This window comes from Taurulus bubalis (genome assembly GCF_910589615.1).
Source record: "Taurulus bubalis genome assembly, chromosome: 6".
Lineage (NCBI taxonomy): Eukaryota > Metazoa > Chordata > Actinopteri > Perciformes > Cottidae > Taurulus > Taurulus bubalis.
In genome coordinates, this window is record NC_136594.1 from 10,522,905 (window position 1) to 10,542,446 (window position 19,542).

General features: G+C 40.6%; 2 protein-coding genes across 2 annotated transcripts in view; one reads left to right on the top strand and one right to left on the bottom strand.

Moving 5' to 3' along the window:
* Positions 1-4,500, bottom strand: part of cntln (centlein, centrosomal protein) — a gene marked incomplete at both ends in the record, with an annotated part of 83,661 nt that extends 79,161 nt beyond the window's left edge. The window contains 2 exons of the mRNA XM_079219596.1: positions 1,147-1,235; positions 4,426-4,500. Of these exons, the coding sequence (XP_079075722.1) occupies positions 1,147-1,235; positions 4,426-4,500 (164 nt within the window). The remainder of the gene's footprint in view (positions 1-1,146; positions 1,236-4,425) is intronic.
* Positions 4,501-14,549: 10,049 nt separating this feature from the next.
* The window catches only part of bnc2 (basonuclin zinc finger protein 2), a gene marked incomplete at its 3' end in the record, with an annotated part of 149,481 nt that continues 144,488 nt past the window's right edge, over positions 14,550-19,542 (top strand). The window contains exon 1 of the mRNA XM_079220181.1: positions 14,550-14,567. Within this exon, the coding sequence (XP_079076307.1) occupies positions 14,565-14,567 (3 nt within the window). The 5' untranslated portion in view covers positions 14,550-14,564. The remainder of the gene's footprint in view (positions 14,568-19,542) is intronic.

A 19,542-nucleotide genomic window follows, 5' to 3' on the forward strand; every position in this document is an offset into this window, starting at 1 on the left:
TCGTGTTCAAACTGCAGTAGTAGCATCATCAAAGACAATTTCAAATCGGGATGCACTGATACCAATACCAGTATTGGGTGCCTCATCCAATATTGTGCTCATACACTCGTACTTGTAAAACGACTCCAATACGACCCGATACCACTTTACGGCAATGTGACATGAGCCAACAAGATTAGTGGTCGAAGTGCCTAATAAGCTGCCCAGTTGCAATGATAACCTGACGCTCCAACAGGTTAATTCCATAATTGACTGACATCTGCGGCGTATGCACACAACAGGCCCCATCCAGGGCCCCACCACGATGTTGCGTGCATTGTCGTGGACACATGCAGCCACTTTGGTCTCTACCACAGCAATTAGCAAGGCTGTCAGCTTGGCGTAAGGTTGGCGAGTGTCCGGTAGACACCGTGAAGTCTGCAGTACCGTAACAGCTGTGAAGGTAGCAGTGTAACGTGTGCACCATTTATTTTTGTCAGTGAATTAATGTTACAACTTCCTAAAACCCAAGCCAAGTTTCCTTGTCTTAATTTTAAGTGCCACATGCTGATTAAAGTGAAGGCCGTTAGCCCCAAAGTTAGCGACAATTCTGGCTTAGCCGCCTCTTAGGTGGCCTGACATTTAAGGTCGACCTGAAAGGAGGAGACCTTTACTTGTGACCTTTACGAGTGGTATTAGTGCATCCCTAATTTAAAGTCAAATATGTTTTCCCTAAACAGGAATAATATGTTTAATTTATCCAAGTGTACATCAAGTGTGAAACGGCCTGAGCCTCAGCTCTGTTTTGAAAGTTCCCATGCCACTATGTTTGGCGCAGCTTAGCTACTCTGCAAAAGAGGTCATATTCAATCTCACAATTTATCCGATAAAGACAAGTATTTGGCAGGAGTGTTTCAACTGTCCAGAATGGGTGCGGTGGAGGAGTGTTTTCATTAAAAGGGTTTCCATGGTTGAACTGCTAGACCGGGGATAAGGAGGCTTAAATCAGCATCTGCACCAGATTCCGTCGTAACCCCAGTAGAACGGCCAAGGTGCCTTTAACACCCCTTGAACGACTTTCACACATATTTCTCTTCACTTGTGAGATAAAGGAATTTTCAGCCACTGAGCCTCTCAAGTAGCAATTTGAAAGATGAATCTACTCACCGCTCAACCACCAAACTGACAGCCTGGGTCAGGTCGGGATTTGCCACTTGCAGGCGTTTCCATAGGGACCACACAAACTCCTTGTCTGCCTGTGAAAATAAAAGAATCAGCGAGTCAACAAGAGATTGTCTTAATTGAGATAGATCATAGTCTCAAAATGCAATGAGGCCTACAAGGAAAGCCACAGCACACCTCTGCTTTAATTACGGAAAAACAAAACAAGAAATAGGATGCTTAATGACATCATCATACAACAGAAGTTAATCAATAATTTAAATATCTGGCCTGCCCTCTCTAATCATAAGCCTCTCGTAACAGGAATTTTCCTCGCTGAGATGTGACCTTCGACTCAAGGGGAGCCGGCATTGACACTTGTCATTATGCACTATTTATGACTGGGGAGAGCTGGGATCCAAATCAAAACACAGCAGTCGAGCTTGCATTTTCTTTATTAATCAGTTGCGCTGCGGATATGTTTTCCACTACAGCTCCAAAGTAACTAGCCCCAAAGAAACTCAAAACTGATGACAGGGAGAGTCATCTTCAAGTAGAAAACCCAGCCAGCCCCTGACACATTTCCAATTCAAATTGTCTCGCTGTTTTTTCAAACATTTTTAAACTACATTACATTTAATGAGGGACATCTAAAAACTACATTTTCTGACATTAAAAGACAGAATTATACCAAATCGACTTAATATAAAATTATCTGATAAATTATGTTCACATCATCATAAGATAAAAGTCATCCCTCCCACTGGAATCTACTGGTCTCCAATTAGTATATGAATTTTAACCCCCTTTTCAAAAGTGTCTAATCAATTATTTACTAAAATGGCAGAAGCAAACCTTGATAAGACCATGAGCTGAACACATAAGTGGAAGGACTGTAGATCTCTGTCTCTGTATGCATGTGTATGCGTGTGTGTGTGTGTGTGTGTGTGTGTGTGTGTGTGTGTGTGTGTGTGTGTGTGTGTGTGTGTGTGTGTGTGTGTGTACAGAGAGAGAGCAGGATGAAGGAGGATAAAGATCTCATCAAATCAGGCCCTGCAATGCAGTTAACGATGAAATTAAGCAGTGTGGATGACTTGAAATAGGTGGTCTCCCCCTGCTTGGCCTTTGGCTGCCATTAGCCGTTCCACAGACAAGTGTTCAATGAGGACCCTCATCAAGATCTCTCCTTTGCCATATGTGTACTTAAAGATGTATTGAATTTGTGTTTGATGGTGTCTGAATTATTAATTTGGAATCTAGACACTGCAACACCATGGGCTAAACATACCAAAGAAAGTATCTGGAATTCAGCCACATATTAATAAAATTAGCATGGTCTAGTAGGAACATTTGCTGGCCGACAGATGAGATTCTTTGTAGTTAATGGCTGTCCTGAAGTACATCTTGCAAGAGACTTAAGACATCAGTGGTATTCAAATACCACTATTTAAATTGTACACTTCACAACTAAAGGTTCCCATTAGATAGACAGAATCACTGATGTTCTACACTCGACAAGACCACCAAGGATGGTTGCGATGTTCAATGTAGGGCAGCACTAACTTACAAAGTCTCACAGGTAAACTAGAAAGTACCATAATGCAGTGCTCTAAAAGTGAAATTAGCATTTGAACACAGATGTTACAGTGTTATGGTGCTCTTATTTGCTTGACAAAATGTGTGGAGGACAAAGGCCTTTTCAGTTATATTAATAAATAAGTAATGCACAACAGTCGTTGGTTGTTAGGTGAGCAAACACCTCTAATTATACAATTCCTTTAATTGCCCCAACACTGGAAACACCGTAGAAAACATTTAACACGAAAGAAAAAATAAATATGGTCTCCAACAAAGTGTTTCATAAATCCTAAACGTAAAACGTAAAAAAGGACTCCTACATACATGTGACTGTTATAGGGAGGTATTTTTTATTGTGTATAGATCATTTTTGCTGTCAATTAATCATACTCAATATAGTGAATTGGAAGCAAATTAATGAAGTTTTGGGGTTTATTGAATCATGTAGGTGCATGCATGGAAGAGCACAACTACACAAGTTTGTAAGGATGCCTTGTGTCTGAAGGTATATATATCTTCATAAAGTACTTTTTTCTGAGTAAACTTAAAAAAGTTAACTTCAAAATTCAAACATTATATAACATAAATATGGTAAGAGGCACTATTGCCCGACAGAACCACAACAAATGTTCCTACCCCATGTGCCAAGTGGTATCTAAAGTCTAATAAAAACTCAAATGTAACACATCATCTGCTGAATCCCACAGCTGCCTCTCTACGTACCTGTAAAACAAGGTACTGTGAATATGCAAAGTGAAAGATGCTGGGTTAACTTCACTCATGTTATTAGGCACCACCTGGTGGTGAGTATGCAAGGACACCCTCCCTCAATCACTGAAGAAAGATTCTCAAATCTGCTCATGAGCTTTTTCTATGCCTATGTGTTTGTATTTATTTGGAGAGATAGAGAAATGGGGAATATTTGCTGCACAGTATTTACTGTCTTTGTTGAACGTTTCATAAAGTCTGGTCAGTTAGACTTTTGCAGCTACACAGCAGTTACAACTAAACAATTAAAATATGCTTTATGCAATTTGGTTAAAATATAACTCTTCTTTAAACAGTAACTAACTTCCTGATGATAGATATGCTTTTCAATGACCAGTAACTGATAATCTTCAGTTCATCCTTATGAGTTGAAATTAGTGGAGGTGAAACAGATCTTAGATATTAGGTAAATCATAAGGCTTGTTCAATATCAAATATAATAGTAGGTAAGATGCTGAATGGTTTGGAATTCAATTAAGTGGGTAGTCATTGTCTCATGGAAATGACAAATATGGAAAAAGAAAAAACTGCTTTTCACACAGCGTGTACTGCGAAGCTAGAGGTGCTGGCAAGTGTAAGTGTACATGTAGTCAGATCAAATAAACCATACGCTTGTGGTAATGGTAATGTGGTAAATATATGATCAAGAATATTTTTCTTTCTTTTATACCATTTCAGTGCAACACATTTCACTCAGTGTTTCATCCGGCTTATGAAAAGCTGGAATGTGTGAAAATAACAGTTCAATAATCACCAAATAGTGCCCATATTGAGTGAACAATTATCTACACACGGATGGACATTTGTTGACTGAACTTGCAGCCATCACTTCACTCATTAAATGTCACTATTTGAGAGAAACTCCATTGTTATTGTGTTCCTAAGTTATAAGGAAGCAAGCCTTCATAGTTAGTGTGTCAAACACACACTCATACATACCTGGCATTGCATTAGCTCATCTGATAAACTCATCACCTGCTCCTCCAGGATGCGAGTGTCGTCTTTGGAGGACATGTTGGGGCTGAAGGAAGCAAACATAACAACTGAGGTCAGTTTGGACATTTTGAAAACGTGTGGCAGTGAATAAAAGACACAGATAGTTGATGACACTGTTGATAAAAAGCGATATCGAGTAGGGATTTGTATCTTTAATCTGACGTTAGCTGACGTTAGCTAACGTTAGTTAATTTAACGGACGTTACTTCACATTGTCAGGATGATACAGTCTAGCTCAATAGGCGCTCTTTAGGAAACGTTTAGCTTCGCAGCTTACATCTTACCTTTTTCGATAACTTCCCAACCAACCAGATGTCAACACTGTAGCAACACTTCACCTAAACATCACAGTGCTACTGGACGTTAGCTATCTTAGCTAACGTTAGCCACTTAACGCTAGTTAACAAACAACCATATATTCCGTTTCTCGTCTGCCGTTGACAACCTTCCGCGTTAAGTTAGAACAACGTCACTGCGTGCTTCAACTGTAGAGTTTAACCATCCATTAAATGGACTGTTTGGAGACAAAACAAACAACCAAAACAAACTTTCTCAATGAATCACGGCGTTGTCAATAGATACCGAAACGCTTTCCTGTTTCAAACAAGCCCGCTGTTTTTCCTTCCTGCTCCGCGTCGTCATCGTAATCACGTCATTTTACGGCGTCTACAGTTGAGGTACGGCAGAGTGATCCGAATGGAGTGGTTTTCAAAGGCGGGTCCGGGTACCATAAGGAGTCCTTATGGTTGTTTCAGGTGGTCCTCAACAAAAACAAAGAATGACACTTGAGTTAAAACTTTCAGACTTTTCACACTCCCACACACTGTGTTGTTTTTTTCACTTAAGGACCCTACAATGATATACAACAATAGTATGTAATATAAACCTAATAAATATAGACCCGTTGCATACATGAAAAAAATAATTGTTCACGCACATACAACATTGATGTAGTTGATTACATATGATTATCGGTATGTTCAGTTGGCTAAATGATTGTGTGTTTAAAGACAAATTAGCAGACTGTTATAATAATAATAATTACTGAAAATATTTGTTTACCTTCTTCATCACAACAGGAAGCATAACAAACAATATAACTTGTGTGCATACATGGTTTGATGCAATTAAACACCACTCCAGTTTTCCAAGAACAGCATCCGTCCTTGCTATTCATTGCATACACAATATAAAATGAATATGTTATATGCAGGATACCGATTGTACTGTTTACATTTTCTGAAACTCATTTTAATATCATTGTCTCATTGTTTTATTTAAATTCTCTGAAAAGAAGGCCACGGATATATTGTTTTATTGTTTGTGTTTTTGTAGAATATTTGATATTTTTTGTTTATTTTATTGTATAGTATTTTATTCTATTATTTCTTAAATTACTTGGCTATATGCTTTCTAAAGCTATAGGGACAAACTCATTTCACTGCACATTGTGTTGTGTACGTAACAAAAAAGTGATTTATTTTGAATTTTATAGGGTCCAGAGAGCATGACTTAACATCCTGGCGGTGACTCCTTGAACCAGCCCAGGCCCCCATTTAGCTGACATAGACCAACTCTGAGCAACGATTCAGAAGATCAAGACCAAACTACCATGGGTCAAATCTATTGGCCTTAAATTATATATAGCAACTTATATGAGAAAGAATTCCTAATCATCTGAGGATGACGAATATGCTTCAGTATATGCAATGATTAATTTGTTTTCCCTTCTCACTTTTAGTCTTATCCAAGCTTTCCATTGCTATCCACAAACTATTTAGAATCTTAAATCCACTTAATTAAATGTTTTGGAGTGTATGAGAAAAATATAAAATGAATAATGTGTCAAACTAGTTTGGATAATTTTACAGTTTTTTACAGAACTCATTTTGACATTTTACAGTCAGAAAATCATATGACATTTGATACATTTATATTTTGATATATTGTTTGTCATAAAATCCGACTTCAATAAAAAGATTGTAATAAAATGTGTTGTCCAATTGATAAAAACATGTTTCATCACTTAATATATGACATTTAAGGGCTTTTAAGTTGTTAAAGCAGTTGTGTATGGGCTTTGACAAGCACAAGAAGAAGAACAAGACTATGTATGCCAAAAGATAAAAGAGTCAAATCAAAGGTAGAATAATAAAATGTCACAAAAATCCAGCCAGAGAATTATGACTGTGTGCCAGAATTACAGTAACGTTAATATAACATGGCAACATATCACAGGGAGAGGTGTTGTCTGGCTTTTGTGCTATTACCGACACATACACACACACACACACACACACACACACACACACACACACACACACACACACACACACACACACACACACACACACACACACACTTACATTACATAGAATGAGGGTTCCCCTGCGTCTGCAAGTGCTGTTTTACAAGCCTATAAATCGCTGCTTGTATATCAAAGCTCAACAGCCACACGAAAGACAGCAAAGAAAAATGACAGTGAGATATGATATTGATCTTTAAATGGCAGTTTATGTTTAAAATGTTGTTATTCTTGTAATAGAAACACTTTCCGCACCCCTGTTGATATTTGCCTGATTTTATATGTTTTTAATGATCTGCTGTAAGGTCAAAAACATTATGCACAATACATTTTGAATCTCTGAATCCTCAGTGGGGGCTTTGAGATCTGGATGCAAACGAGGGAAAATGAACAAAGACGCATGTTCGACATCTGTTTTGCTGGTGAGACAAGACAACTCCATATTGTGTGGCTAATGTACTTAAGTGTCCAGCCAGATTTAGAGCACAGGGTGAGAGAGGAAAATGAAGAAATATGAGGACTGGCACTCCTCTTCAGTCAGACAAATGTTGGTTCATCTGCTCCTTGCTTCACACACACACACACACACACACACACACACACACACACACACACACACACACACACACACACACACACACACACACACACACACACACACAGAAAGAGTAAAGATGCAATTGACTTAGCATGATTAGGCTGTTCCTTGACCCACGAACACTGCCTCTCATTAAGATCCTCATTTGCGGAACAATTTTAGAAGCAGTAGACTGGTACATAATGCGCAACATCTGCCTGCCCCCTGTTTCTTGTTCAGACGCACAACAGACACATGGTATCTATGAATAAGCCTCTCTCTCTCGCTCTCACTCTCTCTCTCTATGACCATCATGCATCTGCAACAGGGTTTTGAGTCTGGTCCCCGCAGTTGCACCTTCATCTTCAGGTCAAAAGTCATTCTAAAATTCACTTATAAGAAACCTTGAAAGGGATTAATTACATACAGTAAGAGGCATATCATATGGCAGAATAGGGTCCATAGAAAGTCAAATTAGCACAATTCTCTCTGAGGAAGCTGGTAACTCAAAGGGATCATTTTTTAACCATCTCCTCTTTCATCATCAAGTCCGTGTAATTTGGCCCCAGACATTTCCAGTTGCTTGCATGTTCTACCCAGGCATGTTCCACCATGTTTTGACAGTGCCTGCTGCTGCTGCTCCTTCCTGAATCTGAAGCAGACTGTATCTCCTTCTTTTAAGTGTGTGTTGTCTGTCCCACTAATGACAGATTAATCCAGATTTTAGAGCATTCTAGGTACATAAAAGGCAGATCTCCGCCAAGCAATCTTTCATATCATCAATGATGTGCTTCCTGGCAAAAAAAAACCCGAAACTAAATACATTTTCTCACACTCACTTCAACTTTTGTCATTGCCTGATTCCACTTCTTTCATCTAAATGCTTTTATTTGGATGTATGAATATAGTATAAATCAGTCTGTTGCTTACACTGACAAATGAAAAAACAGTACGTGGGATTGTGATTTCTTTTCTTCTGTTTTTACAGTTATTTGTCCATTAAAACTGCCTCTAGGGGCCAGATTACACTACTTGGGCAAATTATGCATACTGTAGATAAGTGTCATTGAGATCAAACACTGCAAAATCACACCATAAGCTTCTTCAAGTTAGTTTTCCTGAAATTTCCCATACATACTTAAAATGTAAATTGCTCTAATGGACTGAGTCAAATATGTTGCAGAATTGGCATGCGGCTCAACATTCTTCAAAAATGCACTGTTAAGAGATGTAAGACAAGAAATGGAGTGTGAATGTGTTGATTTGCTGATATTCACAGTTGCTGTATAAAGGAGCACTGCTGTCACAATAACATTAATGCATAGGCTACCTTTAATAAATGTTATTTTGATAACACATTTAATTCCCTATTTAAAACCAGTCTGCGTGAATACATAATCTTTAATTGAACACTAGATCATTAGCTTATCCTGGCAGTCAAATCTATTGACATAAATCAGCTCAAATAATGTTTTTACTCTAGGTTGTTGGTCTGTTGTTTGGAGAGAGATGGTCCTTTCTTTTCATAATAATATAATTCATAAAACAGCTGGATTAAACAAATTGCTTTGTTGTGACATACGCTGTCACTAAAAGTGCACCGCATCTTTACTGGATGCCACAGAATATGACTGACTCAGACGTATAGCTGCAAATACCAACATTACAGGAGTAAATGTAAACCGACCCGTGTTTGAAGATGTCTCTGTGGGCCTCTCGTGTCTAATTGCCCAACAGTTAATATGTGAAGAGCCACCCCTTGAAACAAGACAGCTCTTGCTTTGACAATCCCAATAAGCATGCCTGTCTCAATTCTGCTTGGCCTCAGCGGAGTCAACGGGAAGTTTATGTGCTCGGCAGTCTTTAATCTACTGGGGGGGAAGAGTGACACAGAATTGTGATCATGCAAATGCAACTGCATGAAAAATTCAAGAGCCAAATGACAAGCCCCCGTGTGCCGATGCTGACAGAGGAAGGAAGAGAGGCACGTCCCGGGGAAAAAAACATGACACTCCATGGAGAATTGTGAAAGCACAGTCTCCGCCTGACGCCTCAGGTAAGTGGGGATATTGTCTGCATTAATGTGGCCTAGCTTTGATGCGGAGGGCGGAAAGAACCTGAGAACTGCGGGAGATGACAATAGCTACTAAAGAGTCACAAGTCCCCTGCTTTAAAGGAACATTGATTTGACAAATGCCAGTTGGGACATCAAACCTGCACAGTGTTTAGTAGAACATCACCCACGCTGCATGGAAATGAGGCAGGCCGCAACATGTGGGTCTTTGAACACAGTCACTTTGTAGCGCGGCTGCTGACTCAATTTCTTGGATGTCTAATGTTTTCTTCTTGAATTAGATTTGATTATAATAAACTGTTAGCACACTGGGCGCAAGTTGAAATGGGCCGTGACAAATCTTTTAAATTGCCCACTGAATTCATGTTGAATCGTTGACATTTTGTTTGTACACATTTCTATTCAAGCGATGCCCTGAGGAGGGATATTATGTCTTTTGCTGGAGTCAGTAGGGGAATTATCAGCCACTCTTGACCTCAAGCATGAGCCATCCTCATGCTGAATCCTGTGAGACCTTGGACTGCCTTACAAAACCCCAGGACAGAGAAACCATTGATTACCAGTCTTCCCTCCTTCTAGCCCTCAGACACACAATATCTGTGCACCTAAATCAGACAACTCTAGTTCAAAACCTTCCCTCTTCACAAACCTTACACTCCGCCTCTGACATCACGTGCATTCCTGAATGCATGTGATGTCGCTGACCTTGCATTAGCCCCCCCACCCTCAACCCTCACCACCACATGCTGTGTGCACAAGCCCCCATGTTCAAGCCCAAATGAGATGGCACGGACCTCTGTTTGACTCCCATCTGATGACCTTCTGGTCCTATCCTCAACAGACAAGCGCTCTCATAAAGGATGAATTGATCCAAGCTCTTCGAGGCAGCCACGTAGATGTGCATGTGTTCGTGTGTGTCCACAGTGCCATGAACCTCACTCGGGGCTCACCCAACTGGTGTGCCATCCCAACTCCGGTTAGCTCCCTCAGGATGTGTGGGAACAAGGAGTCAGGCTATTTCCCTTGGGCTCCTACTAGACAGCTTGTCCTTTGCTTGGTGAAAGGGTAAATTAAGGTGGTGGGGTTGTATTTAAGTTCATATTTCCCTTGTGTATGAGAGAGGAGACCAAGGACATGGGACATTGATCGTCCTGAGTAAATGTTGTCCAGTCGGAAAACAGCTTTTAGATGAGAAAAGTATTGGTCTATTTCCAGCACCTGTACTTCCTTCCTTTTGAGTTAGATTTGTTTCTGTACAGTTGTACTTTAGTGTTGCTCAGTGAATATGTTTCTCCTTGCATTAGAAAATAGGACACTCGAATGATCAGGATCCCTATTTTACTGTTTAAGTTTTTTGCTTCTCCAAATTGAGGCTCAAAGAATAGAGGGTGTTGTTTGATATACAGACTGTATGAAGCCCTCGAAGGCAAATTTGTGATTTTCGGTTCTATGGGATGGTTTAACTGACCTTTCTAGGACTGCCTATGCTTTAGCAGTGACTGGAACTTAATGAACAGGAGGACCTCTGTGGATTTGATGGATCTGTGAGTGCGGTGTACACGCTGCTGATGCTCTTCCCAGGAGGTGGAACACTTCAGTAGCAAGTTCAATAGCTCATTATCAGGGGTCCCACTGGATAATTAGTGAACAGTGGGATTCTGTCACAGGGACAAATAAACATGTGCGCTCTTTCTCTATCAAGCTGCTTTTACTGGTACAGTGCACATTTAAAGGTTCTCAATACGATATTCAGAGCATTATTATAGCAGCAAACAACCAATGTAGCGGTATATGGAGTAATATCTCCCTTTATGTGTGTGTGTTGTAATCCCAGTTTCTTAGTGCTTTGTTTTCCTAGTTTTCTTAGTGCACTGCCCTTTTACCACTGATATGGCACTCTCATTGTGGTGCTAAAAGCGCCAACAATTATACATTTGAAAAGCTCAACAGCAAAGTTTTTCCTCATAAATCATGACTTGGCTACTGAAGATAATCCATAAACCTTGTTGGGAACAGTTTTATGAAGGAACTATTTTCTTTCAAGCACAGTTTAAGTTCCTATTTAGGCTTTGTTTGTTTATTTCTTCAATAGTATGGGCCACAATGTGTACTTTATGTGACATTTTACAGTTGATTTACAGGTCATTTTTCTAACTCTGTGAACATACAGGCTGCGTAGTGAAAGCAGATCATCCCAATCACTGTGGTTATGTTCCTAAAAGTGGACTAAAATGGGAGCACATCTGTGCCGTCAGCAGCAAGATGAACAATTAATAAAGCAGCTAAAACGTGTCCTGAGTTAATGAGGTACATTACCTCAACTTGTATTTTTCAACTGTAATTTCATTTTACTTATTTATTTGGCTGACATAAACCATGACACAGATATATCTGTGGGAGGGCACTCTGAGAGCGTAGACCTCTCTGCCAAGGCCGTTTCCATAAGTAAAACATTTATGTATTGCCATGTGATCGGATCTGTTTAAAAATGTGCCACACCTAATGTATCACAATTGTACTTGTACTGTTTTTTTGTGTGTACTTGCCTTAAAATAAAAAAATGAAAAAAAAAAAAAAAAAGTGCCACACCTTTCCAACAGGTTTCATGCAAATCGGGTCAGTAGTTTTTCCGTAATCCTGCTGACAAACAAACAAACATACCAAAACCAAAGACATCAAGTAATATTGCTCAATTGTTGTCTCCAGTACCAGGCCATGCTCCATTTCGTATAAAAATTGAAAGCAATGATTTGTTCGATTGGACATTTGTTAAATTAACCAATGCATAGCTATATTTGTGTGTGTGTGCCATGATCAAAACTAGCATGTAGATGTGACTCTGACATCAAAAGTAATATGCCTGTCAGCACACCTTCACAGATGTCGCTGTACAGGGTAGAATGGGTCACTGCAGGCATGTTCTCTGTCCTCTGGGTGTGGTTAGTGTTAGGGAACAAACGCATGTTTGTGAAGATCATGGTTTTGGTTTTAAGTTAACAGAATAAATGTGGTTTCCTACATGTATTTGTTGTTGCAAACTAGTGTAAATATTAGTTCTAAGAGATGAGGCTGGACCTGTATCTTAGATCTAAACCTTAATTTCTAAATTAACTTTTTGCTTCAACAACAATACGGTGCGGGGATGATTGACCTGCTCATGCAGCCCACCCAACAATACAGAAGCACAATTCTTTCAACAATTATGAACTAAAGAAATAGCTGGAAGCTGAAAATACAGTATCGCTACACACCCACTATCATAACTATGCTATCTCACATCTTGTGTGGAGAGATTTTTTTAATCTGATAGTTCGGCAAAAGCAAAGAAAATACGGGTTATGTTTTGCTTTGATGTGCAGTTAATGTCACATTACTCATCCACAGCCCCCGGTGTCTATATGGTTAATCAACACTGCTGAATAAAAAACACTTCTTGAGTCAAATTACAGCAGCATCAAAGCATTTGAAGTCGACGCAAAGGGATTCAAGCAATCCTTTAAAGGCTTTTTGTTTCGTTGCTCACATAAGTATAATATCTCCTTTAATTAGCAATGTCTGCCATGACAAACAGGCATATGGTCCTCGCTCTCCCACGGCCTTGGCCAAGGAATGAATATGCATATCCTGGGACCTCAGTAGCTTGTTACCCTGGAATGAATTCTACACAAGCCTAATCCCTGATCTATTATTTACCCCTTGACCAAACATGCAAGTGGGGCTTCCAGACGCTTGACTGGGATTCTGCTGCCTCTCTCACCCCAGTGGAGGAGTGAGGCTGAGTAGGGCTGCATGTCTCTCTTTCTGCTCCACTCTATCCTCAAACACACACACACACACGCGCGCACACACACACACACACACACACACACACACACACACACACACACACACACACACACACACACACACCCCTCACTCTTGAGATGCCTCAGTCAAATGTTGAGCAAATCCTCATAAAAACAAGCCCACAATGAAACTTTAATGAGCGCGCCCACTTCTGAGGCATATGAGGGACACAACTTAGTGTCACATCCCTGCAGTACACAGAGAAACCATCAACTATTTCCAACTGCCTAAAAACACGTGGGCGTGCGTGCGTGCGGGAGTATGTGCGCGCGCACGTGCGTGTATCTTACCCGCGAGGGCAGAGAAAGTGAAAAAAAAAGAAAAAAAAGAGTGAAAGTTTTTCGTTGATGAAATGCAGCTTGTACCCCACAAAAGTTAACACAGCGTTTCAAAGATGGCAGGAAATAAAAAAAAAACCCGTGTATTTATTTTGTGCTATTTGCCGTTAGGCTGCATTTGACATATTTTCTCATAGGTGGTGTTGTTTAAAATACAGATTATTTTGACCACAATACTCCAAACTAAATATCACGGGATCCTCGCTGTGCGCTGTGAATGCGCGTCTCTTTGCCGATGCCTCATCTCGGCGCTGAGTTTTTTTTTTTTTGCCACATTTTGTTGCACAAAGATGTTACTCTTCCTCTTGACACAACATCGTAAATCAGCTCATCGGGCACAGGAACTGTGTGCACCCACGGTCACTCGGGTTACAGTCACACACGGCGTGTAAAACCCTGGTCTGAGTGCACAGCAGCCCCCGTGTGTGTGTCTCCAGCCCGGACCGTCCGCTGCTCTCCTCGGCGCACTGCGCTGACTGCAGAAGGAAACCATCGGGGGAGTGTAGGAAGGCGTTTTTTTGTGTGGCGTTTTTCCTCCTCAAGGTAGGACAAGAAGTTTCAACACAGCTTCTGGTTGTCAGCCATCCTTATGTCCTAGTTGACTTCTTTTAGTTTACGGACGAGTGGGACAGAGTGTCGTGGTCGTGCGTTCGTCACCGTGAGACCGGCGTGTTTCCAAACGTCTTGACGCGCGTTTTTTTTCCCCTCGGACACAGTGATTCTCGGGATAAAAAGAGTGAGTTTTCCCCTGTTGCATACTCAAATAAAAATAAACGTCGATGATACGTTTGTGAGAGGAACACCGACGTTGATTCAGCTCCGCGCGCGCAGTATTGAAGAGGAGAAGGTTCCCCACTTGAGGGCGAAATCAGACTTTTTTGAGGACGCCAAGTTTTGAAAAGTGCCAGGAGTCCCGGGGTCTGTCAGTTACAACATGCAGCAATGGTAAATATGATTTTTTTTTTCTGCTCGTGCTAGCTTAATTTATTAATATGAAACACATCACAAGAATAAGTTATGGATTTGCTTCTTTTTTTGTTTTGTTTTACAACTTCTCTGCTGGTCTGTCATCTGCACTCATCGGAGCAGCAAAAAAGTTACCAAAGTCTTTATGAGAGTTTTATTTCCCACACGTGTCTCTTGTCATATATCTACACATGGCTGGGTATGTTTATATGCCTGCATTTAAAAGAAAACATTTTTCTTCTGCTTGTGGTGATCTTTTTCTTTCCTTTCTCTTTGTCTTACACAATCAATAGTATAAATCATTGCAGCATTTGTAAGCATATTAAGGCCATAATCAGAAATGAAACCCAGAATCTATAACACTAAAAGTAAGTTAACAAAATATGACTTTAATTAATAGTTTAATAGTTTTCATCACACCTTCACAGTGCTCTCTTCTCCCCATAGATGAATTAAACAAGTTTACTTGACATTAGGGGATAAGTCAGTCACTCCAGATAGTGTACAAAATGATTAGATTGTTTACGTTATATTTATGTCGTAAGTCACTTGATGCTACCTGTAGATTTGGGCCTTCACATTTACAAACACAAACCAACCACTGAATGCAATTCAATGCATCTTAGTGCAATGTCTTCAAATAGCAAGCACACAGAAACGGAGCTGATAGAAATGTGTATTGTGTGTTTACTTAAATAAATGTGAGCAGACTTCATTTCATAGCTGGCAGCAACATTTCTCGAGTTATTTTGCAGGCCTAAAATCCCTCTGCTGAAAATGCCGCTTCACCTTTCTGCAGAATTCCTTCTTGTACTGCATGCTATTTTTCTGCAACAATTTATTGATTTCCTGAAATATCCACTGGCTTTTTTCCCAGTGATATTTGGTTTGTGTGTGGAAGCCTTTACCTTATACAACAACAGGCACGTTTGACGTGTTTGATGTCATTGCAAACAAAAGCTTTCGGTCATTTAAACTGCTGCCTTTTACACAAAATGTGAGCTTTGTTAAATACACTTGTTTCAGTGCCCTGTACCTCTAAAGGAAACTCGGGGAGCTCTTGTCCAACAGTGGCAGTGAAACACAAACAGAAGAGGCATTTCATGTCTGTGGAAGACATTTCAGTGTGGACATATCTGAACGCTTCGGGAGACAGAGAAGACAGAGGGAGACGGGTAGAAAAAGAGAAACAGCGAGAGAGAGGGAGATTGAGATGAATGGCCCCACTTAAAAGCACCACAAAAGTACCTTCACACTTATGTCAGTGTGATGTGTTTGTGATTAATGTTTAGCACAGTATTTTGGCCTGGTCTGAGTGTGTCAGGGATGTTTCATGAGCCTGTGCTGGTGCTGCGACTACACTGAAGAATGCCAATTTACATTCCTGGAGTGTCATTTCATTACTTTTATCTCCATGCTGCTCTCTCCCTGCCAGGCCAGTCAGGGGTCTGTCCAATTCAAATGTCCTTTACCGCACAAATCACCCAAACTAAAATGGCAGTATTTGTTTTTGTGTGTGTGTGTGTGTGTGTGTGTGTTTCTGTCTCTCTCGATAAGTATACACTCATTGCGTTCTCAGAGTCATTGGCAGAGAATAAGTGCTGGTGTGTTGCTGCCGGAAAATATATAACCCACCCCCCCCCCCCTAAAAAAGAAAGGCGACAGAAAAAAAAGGTTGGACAACAAAACTCCACATAAAATAATGGAGGAAATGTCGAGGCAAATGTCCTCATTATGCACTGAACAGATTCTGCCTACAGCGCTGTTACGTGAGGTTAAAGAAAAGTTAAAGTTGTCAGCGAGGCTGCAGCTAGGTCGTGATTCCTCTGGGTCTGTGGGAATCAGAAAGGGGAGAGTGTGTGAGAGAGTGTGTGTGTGTGTGTGTGTGTGTGTGTGTGTGTGTGTGTGTGTGTCTGGGGTGGGAGCCACTGGTTAGTCGGTTCAATAATCTGCTGGACAGGTAGGCCTATGACGCCCCCCTCAGAGAGGCTGCTAATGAAGAGAAAGGCTGCTTAGTGGTGCTCCGCTCTGACCCCAGCACCCCTCCCTGTCCCCCCTGCTGGCTTCCTCTGATTACTGCTCACATGGAGAACTCTTTCTTCCTCTTCTCCCTCTCCTCCATCCTCTTCATTTCCCGTGATTTTCATACTTTCTCGCTGCCTGCCTCTTTATGTGAGAAGAATGGGTGCTGAGTGTATAAAGGAACTATTGCTAACCCTTTTGGTACATTTATTAATTTTCTTCTCTTTTTTTTCAATTATGTACTTGCCTTTTTCCCATATTATATGTGATTAATCAAAGGAGATAATCACCACTTGACCTTAATGTTCAGACCCACTTTCTGTGCAATTTTAGTCATGACGAGGCTGCACTCTAATGTTGAGAGCTTAACCCCGCTGGTGAAAGGAAATATGTGTAAGCGCAGAGCAGGAGGAAAAAACAAACAAACAAAATGTATTTTAGATTAAGGGAAAGATGTACTTTCACTTATGCTTTCAGGCGTATATATTCAGTCTCAAGAACATCAAAGCAGCATTCATGCTTTAGTGGGTCATTGCGGCACCTATATGGCTCTGCTCCTCTCCATCTGTCCTCAGACCCAATAATCTCTCGAGTGACTGATAGTGTGTGTTGGCAGTGACAGAAAAGGTAATATTTTGAAAGAGGGAGTGGGGTCTTATACCTAGTGGTGGCTTGAGATGGAAATCTTTGAGCGAGACCCTGTAACCGAAGCTGCAGGCTGCAGCGACTAAACAGAGACACTGTGAAATGTTCAAACAAATTGGATGGCAGGAGTCCTAATTTAATAAAGAGCACAGTGTGAGACATACTTGATTTAAAACAATATACATAAAGTAGACATAATTACATTTTTTTGTACCTCGGCAAACAAAGTAAGAAACTGAATCTTCACACACTCAAACTCATGAAAACTCTCTGGTTTCCTCTGAATACATTATGAAATTTGGTCTGTGTTCCTGTGATTCTTGAGTTTGAAAAAAAACATAGATAGCAGAACAAGGAGAAGAGGTAATGAATAGGGTTAACAGCTGTTATGACATGAACATTTAAGATCTGTTTAGTCTTGCACTATCGTACAGATTGGTATCTCTAAGTGTTTTTTATCTGCTAAACTAGAGCGTTTTCTCTGTAGTGTGAATATAGATCACTCTTGGAAATGCCAAGTAAATGAGATTAAAACAGGGCTCAGTGCTACAAGCTGTGTTTGAACTGTAAACTGATACTTGTACTTACATGTGTTGCATTTTTTGTGTCATTTTCTTTTTTGTTCGGGCTTCATTTCACATGCTAATCCAAACACTATCATACTCCTGAAGGAAGGCATCAGGAACACTTTGGTCTTCGTTCATGAACACACCCAGTGTGTGCAGAAGCCACACACTCCCTCAGCCTTTATTTGTTTAAAGTGAGAAATGATAGAACAGATTTTGCACAACTCAGCTTTTAGAAAATACACCCAGTGCTGCATTTTTCTCTCTACCTAGACACGGTCATGATTCTTAGATTTTCAGCTGTAATTTGGGGTGGCCTTAATTGATTCTGTCCAGAACTAATTACCGGCAACTGTGTAAAATAAACACTTCAGTGTCACTGGGTGGCAACTGTCCGATCGGGAGGGAAATTACATTTCACTTGTAATCCATATGCTCTTCAGCAGGGCTGGAATATAATTCATGTCGACGCTATAGAAATACCAGAGACGCTGGACTTGTGTAACGAACAGGAGTATAGTTGTAACCAAATGGCTCATTTGGGAGGTATAGGGTTATGTGGTATAATTTATATTTTATAGCTCCCTCCTGCACTGACTGCACTCCAGAATAAAGTTGTTCGATTTTGTTCCATGAGCAGTGAGTGAGAAAATCTGGAATTTCACTTGTGATGGAAACTCCAGACACCACTTTGTTCCTTTCTTCTTGTATTTTTTATTTTCCTGTTGAGTCTCATTTCTGGCTTTCAGATAAAAAGACACCTAACGGCTGCTGTTTCAATACACGCCACATATGTGGATGTTTGTTTGTAGGTTTCTTTTAATTTGTGGGTGTGTGCATTATTGGCCCACGCCTCAGTGACTCAAACGGCATTGAAAGATCTCCTCAGGCCATACAGAGTGATTTGATTAAAAGAGAATAATTTGCCCTCAAGGTGTCTTTTCTCTTCCGTCCAAAGAAGCTAGTGGAAGAAATCTGATATGACAAGATAAGTGGTGGCTCATGAAAAATTCCTGAGGACTGAGACGTAGCATGTTGACTTTGGAATTATTGCCCTGAGTGTCTAGTTCTTCGCTGGTAACTGTGCCTGACAATGTTATTTTTACCCGAGTAGCCTTTGAAATTATTCCTAAGGGTCTCTATCCCGATTTTCTCTAATTTAAAACCTGGTAGTGCACTTGTCCATGGAAGGACTGTAACAGTTGTTTTGAACATCATACATTTAACCAGGTCTGTAGGCTTGTCCATTTACTCTGGCAGGACGGGGTGCTGAGTTTCCATGGACTGGTTAAGCCAATTAGGATAAGCCAAATAACCTTCTAACCCAAGTACCGGTTGAAGATATGGCCGTCGTATCGTAGCCCAGTTTCCATACTTTTCACCGTATTTCAGCAACAAGTGAGATGATTAACTGTGATCAAGTGTTTCCTGAAGCAGTGCTTCTCTTCCTGCCCTTGTCTTACCCTGGCATCAGGTGACGCGTAACATGTAGATATTGGTCGCAATGGTGTTAGCATTGGAATAGGCAGGCTGGATTTGGGCCGACAGATCTGGGCTTCCACTTCTTATTCCACGGCTCCTGCACCAGTTTGCACCTCTGTCCATCTGTCTTACACCAACACTGACATCGGTAAGAATAGAGACACTTTCTTGTCCTTTCCCCTGTGACCTCTAAGTACCAGAGGTCCTCCTTTCACCATACCTATCCGTCACAAACTTTA